The sequence below is a fragment of the Zalophus californianus genome, chromosome 8 (assembly GCF_009762305.2).
Source record: "Zalophus californianus isolate mZalCal1 chromosome 8, mZalCal1.pri.v2, whole genome shotgun sequence".
NCBI classification, from domain to species: Eukaryota; Metazoa; Chordata; class Mammalia; order Carnivora; family Otariidae; genus Zalophus; species Zalophus californianus.
The window spans coordinates 51821678-51841678 of NC_045602.1; the positions used below are offsets into that span (position 1 = coordinate 51821678).

Below are 20001 nucleotides of genomic sequence, written 5' to 3' on the forward strand. Positions count from 1 at the left end.
GAAGAAGATGCAATCTAGGCTCTTAAGATCATGACCACTGGTTGGAAATGGTAACTATAGGGCAGTTATAATCCAAGGTGATGTGCAACCTACTCAGGGAATGAATAAGGTGCTGGGGGTGGGGGATACCCCACGGAGCCTGGCAGTATCAAGTCAGTCATCCCAAAGGAGGTCTCCTACCCTGAGTCTCCAGAATGAGGAGTAACCAAGGCACACCAAGGGAAAGGGGGCACGCTAGACATCTAGCACGGCATGCACAAAGACACCAAAGAGCATGGGCTTTTGGGAAACAGCAAGTAGTTGGTCTGGCTGAGGGAAAGAAGGGAGCACCCAGGGCAGTGGGGATGAAAGAGGGAGGAGGAGATAGGGCAGCTCACAAAAGTCCCAGATCCGAGCTGAGCAATCTGGACTGAATCCTACAGATCAGTGTTGCCCAAAATGTGTGCTTAGTAAACGTGAGTTCTCTGGGGAGCTAGTGAGTGCTTAAACAAGTCAAACAGGCTCCTTTCCTGCAGCCATCCCAAAGCCTCTCAATGCCATTGTGCATTGTAAATCTGGAAGCGTGCAGTGTTCCCCAGTCTCCCGTGCTCAGGAACCCTGTTCAAGTGGAGCATTTCACAAGCCTCCAATGCACTTTGGAAAACATATCCATGAGCTCAACGGGAGAATTCCCCCCAGCCAGAGCCAACCTTAATAGAAAGGCATGCTTCAAGAGGGAGTGGGCCACAACTAGAGTCCAGACGTAGTAAGCCCCAAAGCAAGAGCTCCCCAGCCCCACCCAAGACAGAGTCTGGATCGGGGTGAAAACTAAAGCACTCTCCCCACTGAGGTGACCTCACTGTGGCCTGCCCTGGAGTAACACCTCTCAGGGCCACCTTCCTGGCACACATCTTTGATCTCCCAGGAACCATGAAGGCAATGAAGAGGGCACAGGACCTTCTGCTGTCTTAACAGATACCCCACTCTGGTAAATTAGTAACTTGGCATCTAGTCTACTTACCGCCTCTCATTTACTTGGTTAACCAAGGCAGGCCCCCTGAGCCCACTGACCTGTGGGACCCTCCAAGAGGAGTTTCTGACTCCCCCAAGCTAAGGGCCGTCTTCCCATATGTAGCAACCTCACAACAGAGCTGCCCACGGGTTGTCCGTCTTAATGGGAGCTCTGTAAGCAGAGCCTGTGTTTCCCTCAAACCACAGCTCTGGCGCCCAGCTAGAGGAGGGAGCAAAGCAGAATGCCCTGGGGAACGGTTTGGCAAAGCAGACAGGTTCCTTCCTGATTTCCTTTAAGAAATATCAGTCTCCCATAAAGAGCGGCTCAGCTCAGACTGTGGTTTGAGGAATCGACGCTGCCCATTAGATACAGTGTGGAGGACATACAGTGATTTCTAAGTCCTCCAGCATCATATCTTTTCCATTCAAACGGAATTCAGTGCATACTATGGATGCTCACTGAGTAGGGACAACCCCAACCCAGTATCAAAGAGAAGTCATTTGAATCAAGCATCAATTTACATTTTGTAATGCCTAATTGCTACCCAGGCCACGCAGCCTCACAACCACAAGCCACACACATCCTTCCAGTGTCTGGAGAATTGAGGCTGGCTATATATTCAAACCGCACCTGAGGCAGAGCCCTCAGGCAGCCTGGACAGAACATCTCCACAAGCCTCCCTTTCCTGCCTGAGTTTAATATTATTCAACAAGTGTTTCCTAGGCAGGTCTTGTGTGTCCCGCCCCCCCCCCCAAACCCTTGGCCAGAGAGAAGGAAGCAGACATGGCCCCAGCCTTTGGGCAGCCCCAAGACCCACCCCTCAGGGGACAAGTGAGGAGCACAGCTCGGGGCCATGGGAGCCCACCGCTGCAGGAAAGGCCCAGAGCATCACAGGTCAGAGTCAAAGGAGCACCTTCTGGAAGAGAGCCCTCCCTGCCCCAGACACTCAGCAGGCAGGCTGGAGGATGATACCAGCAACAGACGCCGTGCTAGACCCTCCCCTGGCCCCAGACATTCCGCATTCACACATGAGTTTCCTCTGAAAAGTGCCAGCCGGTGGCCACGCACAGGCTCCAGCCGCCAGCCGCCCCAGGGTCAGTGCCAGGGGAGAAATTGCTTTGGTTTAGGGTTTGGGAGTGAAAATAAACACTCTGGGTTTTATAGGTTCACCCATGTTGGCAGCTGGTCAATCAGGCCTTTCATTCAGAAGCCAGCGGCCTCTGAGGAAGCCCTGGGCAGTGCCCTCAAAGCTCAAGGGATGTTTATCTGGGGGAGGGGGTGGGGCTGGGATGGAAAGTGTGACATCTCCCGCAGGCCAGCGCCAGGCTGACCCTGCCTGTGGTCCCCGGGGGTGCGTGCCGCCTCCCAGCATGGGTTCCTTAGGGGGGGCTCTCTCCCTGCAGCATCCTCGGCCAGCCCAGCCCAAGGAGGACAAAGGACCCCCACTCCTCACCACGTGCCCACACAAGCCCGCCGCCTGCACCCCTACCTCTCATGCCCCACCAAGGAAGAAGCAAGGCTGTGGATGAGTCCACCTCTTGTCTCTGGGCATACATTCCAATGGTCAGCAAGCATTCTGACAGGTTCCCAGCAAGGGCCAGGTGCACATTTCCACCCCTGGCCCACCAATCCCTGCGTGTGGGTTTTGCATATGCTTTTCAGAGGGTGCTGTCAGGACCCAAAGCACAGAAGAGAAATTGCTCCATCTACCGTGTGCCTGGCCGCCCAGGGCTGGAAAACAGGTCACTGGGAGGAGAGAATGCAGGGGAAACACAGCTGCTGGGGGTGAGGCATGAGGGTGGTCCCCCATTTTGGGGAGGAGCAGGGCCCAGAGGAAGACAGGCAGGTGGCTATGACCTACAGTGCCATCCTAGGAACAGAAGGTCACTGTCACAGAAGAATTCACTTCTACTCAAGTAAGTAGCAAGCACTTGGAGGGTGGTATGTCACTTGTCAGCTATTGGGCCTCAAGCAATTTAGTTAAGCTATCTGTGTCTCCGTCTCCTCACCTGTAAAATGTGGACGTGAAGCTCCTACCTCACAGGAGAGATATAAGGGTCACATGCACCAAGGCCAGTAAAATGCCCGGGCTCAGAGTGAGCACTCAGTCAGTGTTCGTTCTTTAGACCAAGTGCAGGTTCAAGGGCAAAACAAAGCCCCTTCCCGGAGGAGCTCACAGTCATAGTGGGAAAGACAGATAGCAATTGATCTGCGCAGTGGTCAGGGCTCTGAGAGAGGTGTTGGTGGGGCGCTGGCCAAGTGTCAAGGAAGGACCAACCATCTGGGCTTGGGGCGGAGTCGGAGCATCTGGGCTGGGTCTTAAAGAATGAGTAGGAGTTTGCTGGGTTAAAAATAGGGAGGGAATGCATTCTAGGCAGAGAGAACACTGAGTACAAAGGCCAGGAAGAGCTCCACAAACATTGACAAAAGTTGGTGAGGCCAGAACTAGTGGTTAGAGGCAAACTAGGGAAAGATGCACCTGGCAAGGTCCACGGGAGGACCTCCGATCCACAAAGGAGCTGTCTGCCAGGCTGAGAGCTGGGGATTTCTCTCCCAGGGTCTACTTTGGAAATCAGAGTAGTGACATGGCCAGATCTCTCTGAGGCAGTACGGAAGGTGAGGGGGGCCAGGACATGAGAAGGGGCGAGGCCAGTTCTCAGGAACATCTCCAAGAGAGATTCAGAAGCCAGAATCCACAGGACTGGATGACTGATAGTTTCCAAACTGAGAGACAATAGACACCTGCTAATGAGACGCCAGGACCAAGGTAGGCAAGGAGGGGAGGCCTGGGTCGGGGGAGGAGGGGCACAAGGAGTTCCTTTTGGACAGGAGGAACTGAGGAGTCGGTGAGGCATCCAGGGGGAGATGCCTAAAACATGGCTGGACTTGAGGGGCTCCATGAACTAAAGGCCTGGAAGCTTCTCTGACATGGGTGGTCCATGGAGCCAGGGTAGGTGAGGGCACCTCAGTGCCCGGAGAAGGGGACACAGACAGACCATCAGGACCATCTGACTTAGAGGGCTGGGGACCCCCGAGCCAGAGCAGGAGGCTGTAGGAGACCCCAGGGAGAGAAGTATCCTGGGGGTCAAGGCCAGAGGGGCTTTCAGAAGGAGATGATGGTCAACAAAGCCAGACCCTGCAGAAGGGTCAAGCAGGCCACCTGAGAACCAGAAAGGACAGTGACCCTGGCAAAGCCAGCCACCTCCACAAATCCCACAAACAGCCACAGCTCCCACCACAGGAGAAGCCTGGGTCACATTCCCGAAGGACTGTTGGCTCAGCAGCCAACTCTCAATCCCTGGTCTCTGACTCCCCTCCCACCTACCAGAAAAAGAGTCCTTGTCCATCGAGGGCAGGTCCCGAGCCTGGTACATATAGCAGCGTAGGTGGTAACGGTTCCCATCTGCACCAAGGAAGAAACAGAGACGCCAAGTGAGGGGTTCGGAGTGGCTAAGAGCTGCCGCTGGGGCGAGGGGAGAGTCTACCCTAGCAAGGGCAATAGATGAAGGGTCTGAGCCATAGAAATGGCACGTGTCACACTCTGTAGGAGTGAGCCACTCACAGGATCAGAACAGACCACAGCTCAAAGGTAAACACCTGAGTGTCGTGTCCTTGGGCCTGGTGAAAGCTGGGGAGAAAGGGATGGAGGAGAAGCCAAATAAATGATGGGGGCGGCCAGAATGCACAGGGCCTTGAACGCCTGATCAGAAGCAGAGAATTGATGCATAGGCCTCACATAGATGGATGTGTGCATGTGCACACAAATGCACGTGTGCACATACACACCCCCACAAAAGACACTGACCCACCACAAAGCACGTAGACTCAATTCTCCCTAGCCCCCCATAGACACCTGACCATATAACCCCATACAAACAAGCATAAGGTTATACACCCGTTCACATCACCCTTATAGACACCTCCAAGCATCACTTACAATCAAAGATGCAGGAAATCGTGGGTCTGTTCACGCCAAAGTTCAAGGTGGACACGGACATGGAATCTTCACTCCTGTCATCTACCACGCCGCCCTAGAGACACAGAGCTGGTCATGACCCATCCTGACCTCAGAGCCGGGGGGCGCCGGGGAGACGGGCGCAGAGAGTTAGGTGCCCGGGTCAGGAGACCTCTAGACAACACTCCTCAGCTGCTGAGAGCTGGGCCATCAGCCTCTAATTTTACTCTAGAGTGGCACATCCCCCTACAGCATCCCCAGGCTCCACTGTCAAGTCCACAGGGAAATTGTTCCCCTCTCTCGTGGAGACCAGACCCACCAGAATGGAATTCTGAGTGATTCTGGCCCAAGAGGTTAGAGCCTGATAGAAGGAAGGACTCTAGGGGAGAGAATCCAATGGGGATTTTCCCGCTGGGATGAGTTAAGAGAAGCCAAATCTGGAGGCCCCAGGCCACCATCTCTGTCCACGCCCTGCGCATCTGGACACTGGGTCCTAGCTCTGGGAAAAGCTACACTGTATCATCGCCACCTCTCACCAGCCCCCACTGAGCAAAGGGTGGAAGAGGGTGCTTGCTGTGGCCAGAACAGGGACAGAAGCAAGAGGCAAGGCAGGTGTGCCCTTGGGCTCAGAAGCCAGTCTGTCAGTGTACTGCTCATCAAACTAGCCAGTAAGTCCCCTCATTTGGTCTTCATCTGCACTGGGTTCTAACCACTGGGCCATACTCCAGCTTCCTTGGGCCAGATGCCTACCTCCCAGGTGTATCCAGCGCCACCTCTGCCCCTCATTGGCATCCTGCACGGTTTAGGGAGGCTCAGGGACCCAGCAGGGATCAAGGCCCCCACAAGAATAGGAAATGTGCTGGTTACTTCACAGCCCAGCCTCCAGACTTGGCTTTCCTGGCAAGCCCACCAACATGCTATGGCCCAGAGCCCAGCAGAGGGACTGGGAGAGCTGGGCAGTGTTCCCATGCTGTCCACTCCCTCTGAAGCCAGTCTGAGAGATTTCTCCAGGTCACTTGCCTCTCTCTCACCCACTGTCACCTGCCCCACTCCCTTGCCCAGTTCCTGTTCCCAACACACAAGCACACACACCCTTGTATGTGAATGGAAACTCTGGCCTCACCACCAATGGCCTGTTCATCTGGCCCGGGCCCACCCAGGGTGGCCACTTGCCAGGACTTTCCACCCTGCCACCTGGCCACAACCATCTCCCAGGAATCTCAATCTCTCCTACAGGCCTAGTGCCTCCAAATAGAAGACGCATGGCCACTTCTGCATCCTCCTCTCCAAGCCACGCCCACCCTCAGGGCCCAGTCCCAGACCCCTCATCAGAGAAGCCTCCCTGGGTGCCTGCCTTCCCATTGTTGATCTGCCCACACCCAGAGCCAGAACCAGCATCGCTACCCAGAGCGCAAATCCTTTGCTGGCCCTCAATACCTGAGGGGTCCTGATCAGACCTCAGGTGACCTGCCCCATTTTCCCATTCAACACCAGGGCTTCCCTCCCACAAACCCAGCCCTCAGCTTTAGGCAGGCCATGCTCCTTGAAGCTGGCCAAGACTCACATCTGCTCCATCACAAACTCTTGCTGTTCCCTAGCCAGAAGTGCCATTGATCATCCCAATCACCCCCATCTTCAAGGTATCTTAGGACACCCAGGGAAAGCCTGCCCTGGTCACTCTGGGTTAGCATAGAAATGCATCCTAAAGGTGGGCCAGGTCTTCCTCTGCTCCATTCCTGCAAAAGGGCTCATAAAGCACACATGCAGGAAAGATGTGTTCATCTGCTCTTCCAGCAGACGCACCAAGGTCCAGCTTCAACCAGGTAGTCTCTGGCTCCCACCACAGGACACCCCCACAGGGACCCCCTTCCTCTGACAACAACTTCAACACAAGCTCTAGAACCAGATTGCTGGGGCTCCAACTCTGGTCCTGCCATTTATTGGCTGTGTGACTTTGGGCAGCTTGCTTAACCTCTCTGAACCAGTCTCTGTAAATTTGGAATTCTACAGTATCTATCTCAGAGAGTTGCTGTGATTGTTAAGGAGATGCATTACATGTTGTTCTTAGCACACCCCCTGGCACATAATAAATGCTCAGTAAATGTTTGCTAGTAATGATCTTATGAGAGAAATAAGGCACAGGTGGGGCAGGGGCAGAGTAGGTCATAAACTATAAAGCTTGCAATTATTCTCAGGGGTGGTATTCATATACCTCATATTTGTTCAAAATTATTCCAGAAGCTGGAAAAGTGGACATTTCAGGAGCCACAGCCCTGGGCAGAAATCAAAAGCAATCAATCAAGCAATCAGTCTGTCAACACACACACACACACACACACACACACACACACACACACACACACACACACACACGAAAGCAGGATAAGAGGGAGGGGTGTCATACTATAGACAGGGAAAGACCCAAAAGCCACCACACCTGAACTCTCCTGAGCAGGTGTGGCCCCAGGCATCCTGGGTTCCCCCTAGAAAAGGCATTTGGCCCGGCCATGCTACACTGGCATCCTGCCAGAACATGCACCATGTCCAGCAGCTAACGGCTCCCAGTTTCAGGATCTGCAAGCCACACATAGGGCTGGACCTGGGGGGCCCAGCAGGCCACCCCAGGAGTGAGGTGTAGGACGCCAAGGAAAGCAGATCACAACACTGGAAACAGGGCTTGGCCAGCCCTCCGTGCAACAGCCCATAGCACGTGCAGCCCAGTGCACCTTGGTTGGGGGGGAGGGGGTCCAGCTGGAGGCAGGGCGGAAGGCCTGGGACCCTGTGGCCCCTCCACCTCAGCCTGACAACACACTCGTGCCCCCATGAGTCGGGTGCTAAGGTGAGTGAAGGGAAGGAAGCTGCGCCCCATAATGCCTTTGCCCCCTCCCAGTACCTGCAGGGACCTCCGTGCTTGCTGATGGCTGCCAGTGCACATTTCCACTCACCTCACACCTCCTCCAGATGGCCTCCCCTAGCCGCCTCCCAGAAGCACCACTCCCACCAAAACGCCTCTGTCTCGGGCTTTGGCAGCAATTTCTGGGTCTCTGTCCAAGGGCAGTCCGCCCTCCTGTGATCAGAAAAGGTGTCCCCCTCCCTGGGATTTCCATGAAGGCAGGCGCCAGGTATCTCAGGCCTAGCTCAGTGCTTGGCCCACAGCAGGCCCTGGCCCTGAGAAATAATGTCCTTCAGAGGGAGGAACCAGTGTCCCCTTGGGGAAGGCCCCTCACACTGCCTAGGCTTTTCCACCTGTCCTGCCTCCAGAATGGGGGATCCACAGGGCTCTCTGCACCCGCCAGCCCCCAACCTGCCCCCCAGGTATGGACCTGCCTCCTCCTTCCCTTCTCTCCCAGTTCAAAATGACAGATGGGGATTGCTGAGAAGAAGCTGGGAGAACCAGGAGCCCTGCTGAGGGACACCCACTAAGTTCAGTCCCTCCCAGCGGAGCCCTGGTCCTGTAACCACCCTGGTTCCCAGCCTGGGCAGAATTCTACCCACACCATTGGCCGATGTCTTCCTATCCTCCGGCCCACTGACCCCTTCGCAGGGGAAGCTGGGCTCTGCATGCTTCCTCTTCAGACCCTGGGAGCAGATGGGGAGGTCAGCTCTCCCTCCCAGCCCAGCTGTGGCCTCTGAGTTGAGTCTCCAGCAGTCTGGACACCCCCAAACACCCCCATCCCTGGTGACTTTCATGCTCAACCCAGCTGAAACCCTCTGGGGACCCCTTTCTTGCCCCCCCAGGCCTCTTGCACGTTGGTCTCTCTGCCCCTTTCTTTCCCTTCTTCTTCCTAGGCGTCTAGCCTCTTCCTCAAGGTCTCTGTGCAAAGATGAGGAAGCCCCGGTCCCAGGTGCTTCCACAGTGCCCTGAACCTCTTCTTATCACATCCAGCACCCCCCCACCATTGACCCATCTGTGCCCTCCCACTGAGAGCTCTGGGAGGTTTCTGTCATACGCCCAGCTGCCCCCCCACACACAGCAGGTGCTCAGGACACACCTGGAGAGCAGGTGAACGAAAGAAGGAGGTCACCTCAGGAGACAGCAACAGTGTGAGCCAGGGGGAGAGCTAGTGAAGAAGGCCAGCCTGTCGCCCAGGTCCGGGGATCAGTCTGTACAATAACAGATAATCCCGTGTCACACTTCCTTCACTCTGAGGTACATTTTGGTTTTCAAGTGTAGACATACAAGGGTCACACTCCAGAATTTCTCTCAAAGCAAAGAATGAAGCCCCTTGAAAATCTGGTTTGGGAGCTTCTGGAAGGTCCCTGCTTCCTGTCAGTCCTTCCCTCTATGTTGTGCATTGTTGGATGTTTAGCAGCATCTCTGGTCTCGACCCATTAGATCCCCATAGCTTCCTGACCCTTCAACTGTGACCACCAAAAATATCTTTAGACATTGTCAAATGTCCCCTGAGGGATGGGGTGGGGGATAGAAATTGCCCCCAGTGGAAACCCACTGGTAAAAACCGAATGCAATGAGGCACCCCCGCCCCACCCTTGGCAGGTTCCTAGCACATAAGCAGCACTCAGTAAGAGGTAATAGTGGTGTCAGTTTCAATCTTTCAATTCTCCATTCTCATGCTAAAACAATACCTTCCCCCTTTAATCTCTTTTTTCTTTAAATTTAGAACCCATCCCCTTCTTTCTGCCTCAGGGCCTTTGCACAGGCTGTTCTCACCACCTTGAATGCCCTCCCAGATGAGCTAACTCGAGCTCTTCCCTCAGCTCAGTCACCACTGAGGCCTGGATACCACTGTGGCTGCCATGCCTTCAGCAGCAGCCCCTGCTCAGCCTCTCCTAGCTCTCTCCTGCATCCATCTCTCCATATGTGTGGGCAAGGCACACACGCTCCTCTCTCCCCTGCACCCGGCCCAGCATCAGGCACTTAGTAGTCATCCAATGAAGATTTGTCACAGAAAATGAATCACCAGCATTCCCTGCCCTCGGCCACGTGGGCAGCGTTCAGGCCTCGGGTCTCAGGGGAAGGGCCAGAAAAATGCACATCAAACAGCACCCTCCTTCCCTCAGGGGGCTCAGAGTAAGATATTACTACAGAAAGAGCAAGGGATATGGTTTCAGTCCCCTCATTCGCCCCCGTGGGGCCATCTCTGGGGTGGAACAGAATGGGGTGGACCCTCGGAAGGTCCCACTCGGGAAAGCTTCCTGGAGGAGGGGAAAGAGAAGAGTGTTGGCATAAGAGGAGCGCTCAGGGGAAGACTCAGCGAGAGGGGCCAAGTTGGGGCAGGGCAAGCTAGGAGAGGGAGGCTGGCTTGCTTCTGCTCTCGCTCAGAGCCCTGGGCAGAGAGAGCCAGGCTGCAAGGGCAGCTGATGCCTTGCTTTCTGCCCCTCCCCCCCCCACAACTCCACGCACTCACTCTTCCCCAGCCCCACCAGGCCCCCGGGCATTGGGTTTCCCACAGCCACATTCCTGCCTCCATAGCTCATGCCGATGCGACTCCCAGACTGTGGTCTGTGGCCACACACTCCATCTTGGGGCTAGCTGTGTAAGGGATCCTGCCGGTCGCCCAGGGGACTGGGCAGCATCCAACCCGCCACTGCCCGGCTGGCAGCCATGGCTCCCGGGAAGAGCCTGAGCTTAGGAGTGTGAGGAATTCTCTCCCTCCCAGATGGTGCAGGGCTGCCCCCAGGGGTCCCCAGAGCCAGTGGCCAAACCCACCTTATCTGCTGAGGACTCCTGCCCCGGGGCCTTGGTGTGGCCACCACACCAGGAGGAGGTGGGCAGGTTCTGGGAAAAGCAGCAGCCTACCAAGGTAAGGGGACCCCACAGCCCACCTAAATTGGGTCCAAGACCAAGCACCAGACCGCTATCGTGTCTGAAATTCCTCCTGTCCCACTGGTTGTCGGTCACATACACACCTCCTCCCTTTGGCAGTGGTGCAACACCTCATCCATACGGGGCCCAGAGATCTGGCTGAGGATCTACAACCCGGAGGCAGGACGGAGGATGAAGGGGCAAGACCAGTGGTGGATGCAGCAAGAAGACAGGCTGAGCAGAGGGTCCCTGGGGCTGAGCGGGCAGAGGACAGAGCCCCCGCAGCCAGACCATGATGGTCAGGAAGGAAACAACAGAGCCTCGGCAGTATCTCAGGGGGCTATCGGGACACCTTCCATCCCATCAGAGTCAAGCAGGTGGGTCTCAGGGGCCAGCCGCCCTCCAGGCTTCCCGGGAAGGGCTCAGTTCCAGTGCCTGATGGAGCCAGAGAGCACAGGGGACAGAGCTGTTGGGAAGAATGCACTGTACCACTCTGCTGCTACTATCGCTTATGTAAATAGGACCAGGGGCCCCCAGAGCAGTTAGGGCTGGAGCTGGCCCGCATGGCTCAGAAGAGCAGAGTAGTAAGCTTGCAGGCGTATTGCAAGCTGGCTGTTAAACACGAATATTTGTAACAATTGAATCATATAAACTTAAAATTACGGAAATTTTTTTAAAAAACAGAGGTGATAAGGGCGCCTGGGTGGCTCAATCAGTTATGCGTCTGACTCATGATTTCGGCTCAGGTCGTGATCTCGGGGTCATGGGATCAAGCCCCGTTTTGGGCTCTGTGCTGGGCGTGGCGCCTGCTTGGGATTCCCTCTCTCCCTCTCCCTCTGCCCCTCCCCCCACCCTCTTAAATAAATAAATCTTTTTTAAAAAGGTGATAAATACTCAAACTCATCACTTCTTAATTATTTTACGACTTTTGACTATTGTTCCGCTCCTGAGGTTATTTACATCTAATATATCTGTGGGCTGGAAATGCTATATAACCACCCGCTATTGCTCATCTCCTCCCACCTCCACTCAGCGATGTCACATTGCTAGCTCAAAATCGGCCACAGCGGGGATATTTACACCACAGAAACCAGCAAGTACTACAAACCAGACTGGGTTTGTTTTTTGGATTTTTTTTTTTTTAATTTTCTGGAGAGCGAGTTATTAAACACTGACCAGCATGCCCTAGGGTGAACTGCCAGGACCTCTTCCTCACTACTGGCTTTGCTGGGACAACCAAATAACCAACAGCCACGTAGGGTAGTATGCTATAAACTCTGAATCACCCCACCGTTATCCATAGAATTTTTCTTAACACTCTTGTGAGGAAACATCCCTAGAATCATTATGACCTGCCTTCTCTGTACCTCTGTTTGCTCATCTGTGAACTGGGAGTAGTGATAAACCCCATCTCCTAGGACTGCTGGGGGCATGAAAAGAGACAATACACAAACAGGGCAGAGGTAATGCCTGGCCCAGGCACATGCTCTATAGAATGGCTGGTAAACGCTGTTCAGAGAAGGCCAGGGAGTAAATCCATTCACCTTTGCAGGGCAGCTGCCCCTGCAGCAGGACAGTAGCCACAGAATGCAGACACGAATGAGCCCGGGCACGTGCCAATAAAGCCCTGTCTACGCAAAACGGCCAAGGACGGACTAGGCTTGTAGGCTAAGACTTGCCGACCCCTGCTCTGGAAGGGGAGGTTATTGTTTTTGCTGTGTTATTATGAGCCCTATCCTGAAAGTGAAAAAACTGGGGCCCAGAGAGGTCACTGCCTTCCCTAGGGTCGCATAGCAAAATTAACTGACAGAGCCAGGGGCCCCGCAACAGCCCCTCCAGGCTCTTCCCGGCTTCGGCTTCCCCATCAGAACTCAGCACCTGAGCCGGGCTCCGGGGCGGGACAGGGCTGAGCGCCAAGTCAGGGCTTTGGGGAGCCCAAGGCCCACGTCACTGCCCTGGCCGCCCAGCCTCAACTTCCAGGGAAACCCCACACAGGCTAGCAGGCCAGGCCGAAGGAGAACACTTTAAAAAGAGGGAACTCGGGAACACAGACCTCCCTTCCTAATCAGGGCTGATTGCAACTTTAAGTAGAATAGCAGGCAACGGTGCAACCCCATTTAATTTACAGCTGGAGCCGGGGCTTGGAAGCAGCTGCAAAAATCCTTGCAAAACTACCGGCCAGCCCCCGGGGAGCTTGGGAATGGAATCAGGAAACCTGGAGAATCCGCGGTGCCACGTGTGGGCTGGCGCAGGCGTCTGTGTGTATGCGAGTGTGTGCATGCACATATGCCCCTCTTGACTTTCCGCGTGTCCAAAGGTGGAGGTTGCAGAGAACGCTCAAGCAGATTCTACCCCATGCCAGAGCGCCTCCGTACTCAGGACGACCGTACATCCCACTTTGTCTGGGACGGCCCCAGCTTACGCCTGTTTCCCAGCATGATTGGGACAATAAGTTATAGGGTCACCCTAGCAATTGTGGATGCAGACCCCAGTGCATGTACAATAACACACAGGGGGCCCCCACCGCGTCTGCCCAGATGTGACACACATACTCCTTGGCACCCGTGCACCCCCATGTGCTGGCATTTTGTCTCAGGTACACAGACACACAGTTGGACCCTCCAGACTTCAGCATCCAAGTCTGGAGTGAAACAGATCCTGGGGTTCACCAATTTAAAGGAATTACCCAAATGGTCCTTCCATGGGGGGAGCAGCAAGAGGGGCAGGGAGGCCCCTGCTTGAGAGGCCAGCCAGCCTTCAATTAGCTCCTGCTTGCACAAAACCAGGTATAGAACAGGTGCTCGATTAGCATATTCAAGAAACAGAATCCAGGGAAATATGGAATCACCTCCCCCACCTAAGCAGACCCAGCGGGGATTTGGTTTCCTTAATGAGGCAAACCCCTCTCACCTCCCGGATGCTGCCCTTGGTCCAAGTGCCCACTCTGGGAACTAGGCCCGGGTACTCTGCATACAGCAGGGCTTCATCCAGGTGCAGAGACGGCCCCTCCCCTCCTCACCCACATCTGACCTCCTTTTCAGGCAGCTCAAATCCCAAATTACTCCTCACTGGCACCAGCCTTTCCCTGACCCCGCTCCCAGCACTTCCGATTCCCAGCTGCCCATCTCTGCTCTTAGGCTGGGGCTTGGTAGGCCTGTCTCCGTAGATCCTCTCCACTTCCGGTCAGGACTCAGACCTCAAATGACCAACCAGAGGCTTCTCAGCATGGGGGTCGTGGTGCCAGCTCCTCTCTAGCAGCCCTACTGCTCCAGGGAAGCCAAGCCACACGGCTGCATGGGAAAAGTGATGCCAACAGCCGAGGGTTCCAGCCAACTGCCCAGCACCCTCCCTAGGACCCCACTCGAGGGCCTTCTCTAGGGGGACATTATGCCCTAATGGGAGTGGGAATATGGGGAATATGAACTGGGGGACAGAAGACAGAAGAGCCCATTGTCTGGTCTTGGTTCTAAAACTGACTCATACTGTCCTACTGGGCAAACCCCTTCTCAGGCCTCAGTTTCTTCTGGAGTAATATTAGGGGCTCAGAGTTGTTCTAGAATAGCACTGTCCAACAGAACTTTCTGCAATGATGAAACTGTTCTATAGCTTCATGGTCCAATATGGTAGCCATGAACCTGGTGTGGTTCTTGAGCACTTGAAATGTGGTTGGTATGACTGAGGAACTAAACTGTCTTATTTTAATAACTTTAAATATAAATTGAAATACTCTCATGCAGCTAGTGGTTACTGTGTTAGACAGTGCAGTTATGGGACCTCAGTAGTCTCCCCAACTGTAAAATGGGTATAATAATAGAATTCAGTCTTCTGGGGTCACTATGAGGATAAAAAGAGACCATGCACAAAAGCTTTCAGCCTGATCTTTGGCACATGGTAAAATAGATTTCAGTAATTCTTCTCCTCTTTGGGCTCCCAAATTCCCTTGAGAATTGGAGAAAACCACAGACCTTAAGCCAGAATTTACACATCATAGATACACATGCCCACAGTGCACATACGCACGTATCCCACATGTGCACACATCGTACTCGTTCATACACATGTGCACATACATATCACACACACAGGCATGTTGCACACATACTGTGTGTGCGCACACATCATCCATGTGATTACACATCAGACACACCTGCATACACGGATCACACCCGCACACCCACAACTATGCATCCAATTTCAAGGGGATCCAAAGCCAGGTGGAGAGCGCCTTTCGAACATGAAAGTTCCTTCCAGCTCTAAAAATCTCCAAGGCTCTGAGCACATGTTGCCGAGACTCTGTCTCCTTCCCTCCTGCCCAGGCTCAGGCATCTCAGAAAACCCTTCCTAACACTCAGGGCCAAGCACAGAGGCAGGGTTCTGGAAAAATCCTTGCGCATGGAGGGCAGGCCCAGGGCAAGGGCGACAGGATGGATTCTGTGAGCTCATCCCAGCAGCCGTCACCAGAGTTCCCAGAGAGGCTGGTGGCGTCGGGAAGGGGTGCCTGGGTGGGAGCCGGCGGTGGCGGCAGCAAGGGGTGTGGGGCGAGGAGAGGGAGGCTGGATGGAACGCGCTATAATAGCAGCTTTGTGCTCTGCTTCCCAGCTCCCTGGGAACGCCAGGAAGATTATGAAACCGGTGTCTTTGGGAATGCCAGGATATTAGCTGGAAAAAGAATAATACGAAAATAAAATAATGCTCGGGATGGAGACAGCAGACGATTAGCAGACGGAGCCAGGGCCTCCTGCTCCACAGAGGGAGCCAGGCTTGGCCCCAGCAGAAGGTTTCAGGGAAAGACTGCCCGTGCTAATGAGCAGACAGGGCCTGCCTTCCAGCAAGATGTCTTCAGGAGGGAAACTGGCAAGCAAGGCGCAGCCTGCTGGTGGACCCGAGGGCCAGAAGTGGGGTGGAAGGAGGTAAGGGGGCACCATAGGCCTGGTCCTCGGGTCCAGACATCCAGAAATGTCAGATTACCAGGAAGACCACCTGGTCACCACCCACGGTGCTTCCCTAGACTCCTTCAAGGTCTGCCTCCCAACGTCCTCCTCCAAGAAGCCTCCCTCATTAGACACCGTCATTCTTGGCCGGAGCATTCATGGCAGATCCTTATTCTGCCCTCCAGCACCTCAAAGATGCAGATCCTACTGGGTTCATTTGTCCTCACATGGGAATGCCTCTCTTCCTCATCAGACAACAGTTCCCCACAGGCCAGGCCTCCACCATCAGATCAGGGGATCATTAGAAGCAAAGATCACGGTTCTCTTACCAGGAAGCAAGGAGAACACGTCATTGTTCCCTGCTCCCCTCTCTAGGACCCTGGCCACACACCTTCACCCAGTCATGGATATGCCCCACCTCTCTCAGAAAGGCATCCAAGTCGGGGGGAGCAGGGCAATGTGACCACCTCCCTCATCTTCCTCATGCCCGACGTGCCTCACATCCTCACCGCTCGAAGGTGGTCCTTGGACTAGCAGCATTGACATCACTGGAGTCCTCTTAGAAATGCAAACTCTAGGGTTCACCCAGATACAGAATCCCGAGTGCACATTTTAACAAGACCCCCATATCGCTCCTACGTTCACTCAGCCTGAGAAGCACTTCCTTCCATGAGTCACGTGGGTCCCCCTTACAATGACTCTAGGATGCGGTGACTTTCACAGACAAGGTAACAGAGTTGCTAAAAGAGTAAGTGACCTGTCCGCAGCTAGGAAAGAAAGGAAGCAGAATTCAGACCAAACCTGCTCTACTCTGAAGCCTTGCCTATCCCACCATGCTCCAGCCAAGAGAATCAGCAGACGTCAGTGACCAGTGGACAAGGCCAGCACCCAAGACAGTAGCGGGGTCCGGGCACCCAGAGAACCCTACCATCTGCTCCCATGATGCAGGCTGGACATTAGCCTCAGTTCCATCAGTACCTCCCAGGACGAAGGACAGCAGATTCAGGGACAGGAGCACATCTAGGTGACCATGAAGGAGAGGGTGTGTGTGTATGTGTGTGTGTGTGTATGTTGGTGCTGATGGAGGTTCGAGTCACTGAAGTACAGAGTGGTCCAGACATTTACTGTCAAATGGGCCAGTGGCCCTATCCAAATGCTGGCCACACCTAAAGACTTTCCAAAACTGTGTCCTCCAACCCCAGGTCTGTGGGATCCAGCCTCTCCAACCACTGTCTGCCCCTGGTTCTCTATGTCAGCCAAGTTCCCCCAGGACTCAGAGGGCTTCACCATGTTGGTTTCTGCTGCATATCACAGGCGAGGCACATCTGCTTCACAATCAACCACCTCCCCATGTCTGTTGACTTGACATTTGATTTCAATGCTCCCTCACGACATTTTCTCCCACATAAAGAATAAACGAATTGGTTTCTGTTTCTGGGAAGTGCCCCCCTTCATTCTCCCGGTCACCGAGGCATGAAAGCTTGGCAGTGGAGCCCCAGCCTTGCTCATCTTCTTCCCCCAGATCCTGGCCAGCCCCAGAACCCATCCACACTGCTGTCCATGTGTCTCTGGCTACCTCTGGCCTCGCGTCCTCTCTCCCACGGCCCTGGCCTCCCTGCCCTGGGCGGCCTGGCAAGCAACTGCCAGATCCGCCTCCTTCACACAGCACTTAACCATGTGTGTCAGACTTGCCAGAGCCAACCATGAACTCATCACGGCCCCAGGCCCACCCCACCCACCCTGTGGCCCGGCGATGGGAGAAGCCCTACCATGCACCCAGCAGAGCCTCTGGGCCCATCTGACCCTCCCCAAACTCTGTACTTCCCTATACTCCAGCCCCCAGCTCCCACCCCAGATGGTCACCTCATCCCAGATCACTAACCAAGATTCCTGATGGTCTCCTGATGGTTTCCACTCCTCCACCCTAACCAGCCTCCATGGCTAGTTGACCAACAGCCCTGAAGCCCGGCTCTGACCAGAGCACTCCTCTGCTCAACAACCCACGCTGGCTCCCTATTGTTCATTGAACAGAGTCCTGTGGCCATCATCAGTAGCTCTTTGCCCAGCACTGTTTGCAGGGTTTTTTGGTTTTTTTTTTCCTTTCCAGACACTCTTCTCCACATCCTGATGGTGCTGTCAACTACAGAAAAGGGGCATGACCCGGCATGGCCAATCAGAACATTCCATTCCTCACCCTCAGGCTGGCATGGGCACATGGCCACGAGAGCCAGTCAGTCACACCCAAGACTGTAACAGCATTATGGAGAAAACAGCACTCTCCCCTCTGTGGTCTCCAGCTGTGAGGGAAACAGAGGATGCCAGGTGGGCTGTGCTATTTCACCTAGCAGGGCTTTACTGTCTGCAAAGTTGATGTCGGCGCCATTTTTGTTACCACCCAGAGTGAGCCAGTGTGAGAATGAGGCCAAGACAGAGGAGCGAGTCAGAGGCAGAGTCCCAGGGATACTTTGCGAACCCCCATTTCCTGCCAGACTTAATGCCTGCTTCGCCCCTTGGGCTCTCCTGTCCATCTGAGCCCTTAAACTCCTTTTCTCTCTGTAGCCCATTTCACTGAGTTTCTATTCCTTAGGGTACCTAGCCAGGCTTCTCAGACCCTGACTCTGAGGTCTGCCAAGGCCTTTACCCCCCCACCCCTCAGCTGGAGCCACAAGCCCACCCCCAGGCCCTGCCTTGTACCCAGGCCAGGCCCTTTCTGACAGGACAAAGGGGGTCAACACATACCAGCCTTGCCCCATGAGACCTCCAGCTGGGGCTGCTCCAGCCGGGACAGCAACTTCCTCCCGCCTTAGCCTGAGCACGAGCCCAGCGGCCTGGAGCTCTGCCGTCTCCTTCCAGCCACCTCACAGCTTGGCCCCAAGACATCATCAGACATCTGGCATTATCTGGCCCCCAGGGGGTTTCCTCTCCCATACTTCCACCCCTGGACCTGGTCCACCATCAAGGCCCTCAGACCACCGCCAGTCTCAACTCCCTTCCCCATATCCATCCTGTCAGATCCTGGGCCTGTCCTCTGTACCCCTGGCTCAGGGCAAAGCCCCACGGCTCCTCCCTCCGACCAAATCCTCACACACACGCACACACACGCACACACACGCACACACACGCACACACACACAAAACTGGTGCACATGGACACACTCAGATCCCATCAGCTATCAAAGCTGGTGGAACCTGCTCTCTGAGTCACAGTCCAAAACCCCAGGGGCTGAGCAGTCCTGGCTGGATTTCAGAGGAAGGGCCTCATGCTGGGCATCTCTCCCACCTCCAGGAATCCCCAGACCAAAACAGAGTAGAGAATGACCCTACTAAGACTGTCCAGGAAGGGCCTGCTCATCTTTTGGGGGAACACATCAGCCAGACCCTGGTAACCTGGAGCTGACCCCAATTTTACTGGCTCCAGAAAGTGTACTCTAAGTCAGGACCACCAGCCTGAGGTTCAGTTTCTGAGGTACATCTCTCCCCCAAAATCTCAGGGATGCCATGAGATAGCTTCAGTCCAACCAAGGAGAGCTCATGTCCAACCAAGGACATTTCAGGGGTTGTCAGACCTCTCTGGCTACTCCCAGGGGCTAGGCCAAAGCCTCTCAGACCCACCCTGTGGCAGCCAGCCTCTTCGAGGAGAACCAGGTCCCTTGGCTCCACTCAGAGGTCAAACCTGTGACCTCGGTCTGACCAAGACCCTCTCTGCCTGCTTCCCTCTTGGCCACACAAAGAAGCAGCAGGTCTCCCAGTGCCAAGAAGGAGCTGTTTTATATTGGGAGGACACCCAGACTACCATCCACTTTCCCCACAGGCAACCCCAAAGGAACTAAAGCCAAGGTGACCAGCCGATGTTCCCTCCAAAGTCCTACCCTGGGGCCTCCCGCTTCATCCGTGAAGAGCCCTGGGGAAGCAAGCTGCACCTCACTGACCCACCACAGGCCCAGGGACATACCAGAGCCCCCTCGAGGGCAAACACGGCGGCAGGCCCAGTCTTCTCCAGCGGCTCCATGCGGCGGCGCCAACGGCGACGGCGGAACGCATCCGTCTTGCGGTACTCCAGGTGGAATTTCCAGCCGAAGAGCGAGGCGTACTCCCAGCCCTCACCCTCGGCCTCCGCCTGCCTGTGCTGCATGAAGACAACAGGACAGACTCAGTCCCTGCTTGGCGGCCCCGTGGGGAGACCCCCGGCTGGGCTCCTGCGGCACCTCTCCCCTCTCTGGCCTGCCCTCCACGATTCCCCACCCACTCCACACCAGCACCCTCCAGGTGGGAACAGCTGGGAAGGCCACCTGGAGGAGGGGGGCCCTGAGCCGCTTCTGCAATGACAGGAGTCCAGGTTGGAAAATCAGGGGGAGAA

At 55.0% G+C, this 20001-nt stretch overlaps 1 protein-coding gene across 18 annotated transcripts in view; it reads right to left on the reverse strand.

Moving 5' to 3' along the window:
* DYSF (dysferlin) overlaps positions 1-20001 on the reverse strand; it is a 206020-nt gene that overhangs the window by 82629 nt on the left and 103390 nt on the right. For all 18 annotated transcript variants that reach the window (XM_027621360.2, XM_027621378.2, XM_027621374.2 and 15 more), the window contains 3 exons: positions 19597-19770; positions 4929-5022; positions 4317-4394 (listed from right to left, as the gene is read on the reverse strand). In XM_027621360.2, the coding sequence (XP_027477161.2) occupies positions 4317-4394; positions 4929-5022; positions 19597-19770 (346 nt within the window). The remainder of the gene's footprint in view (positions 1-4316; positions 4395-4928; positions 5023-19596; positions 19771-20001) is intronic.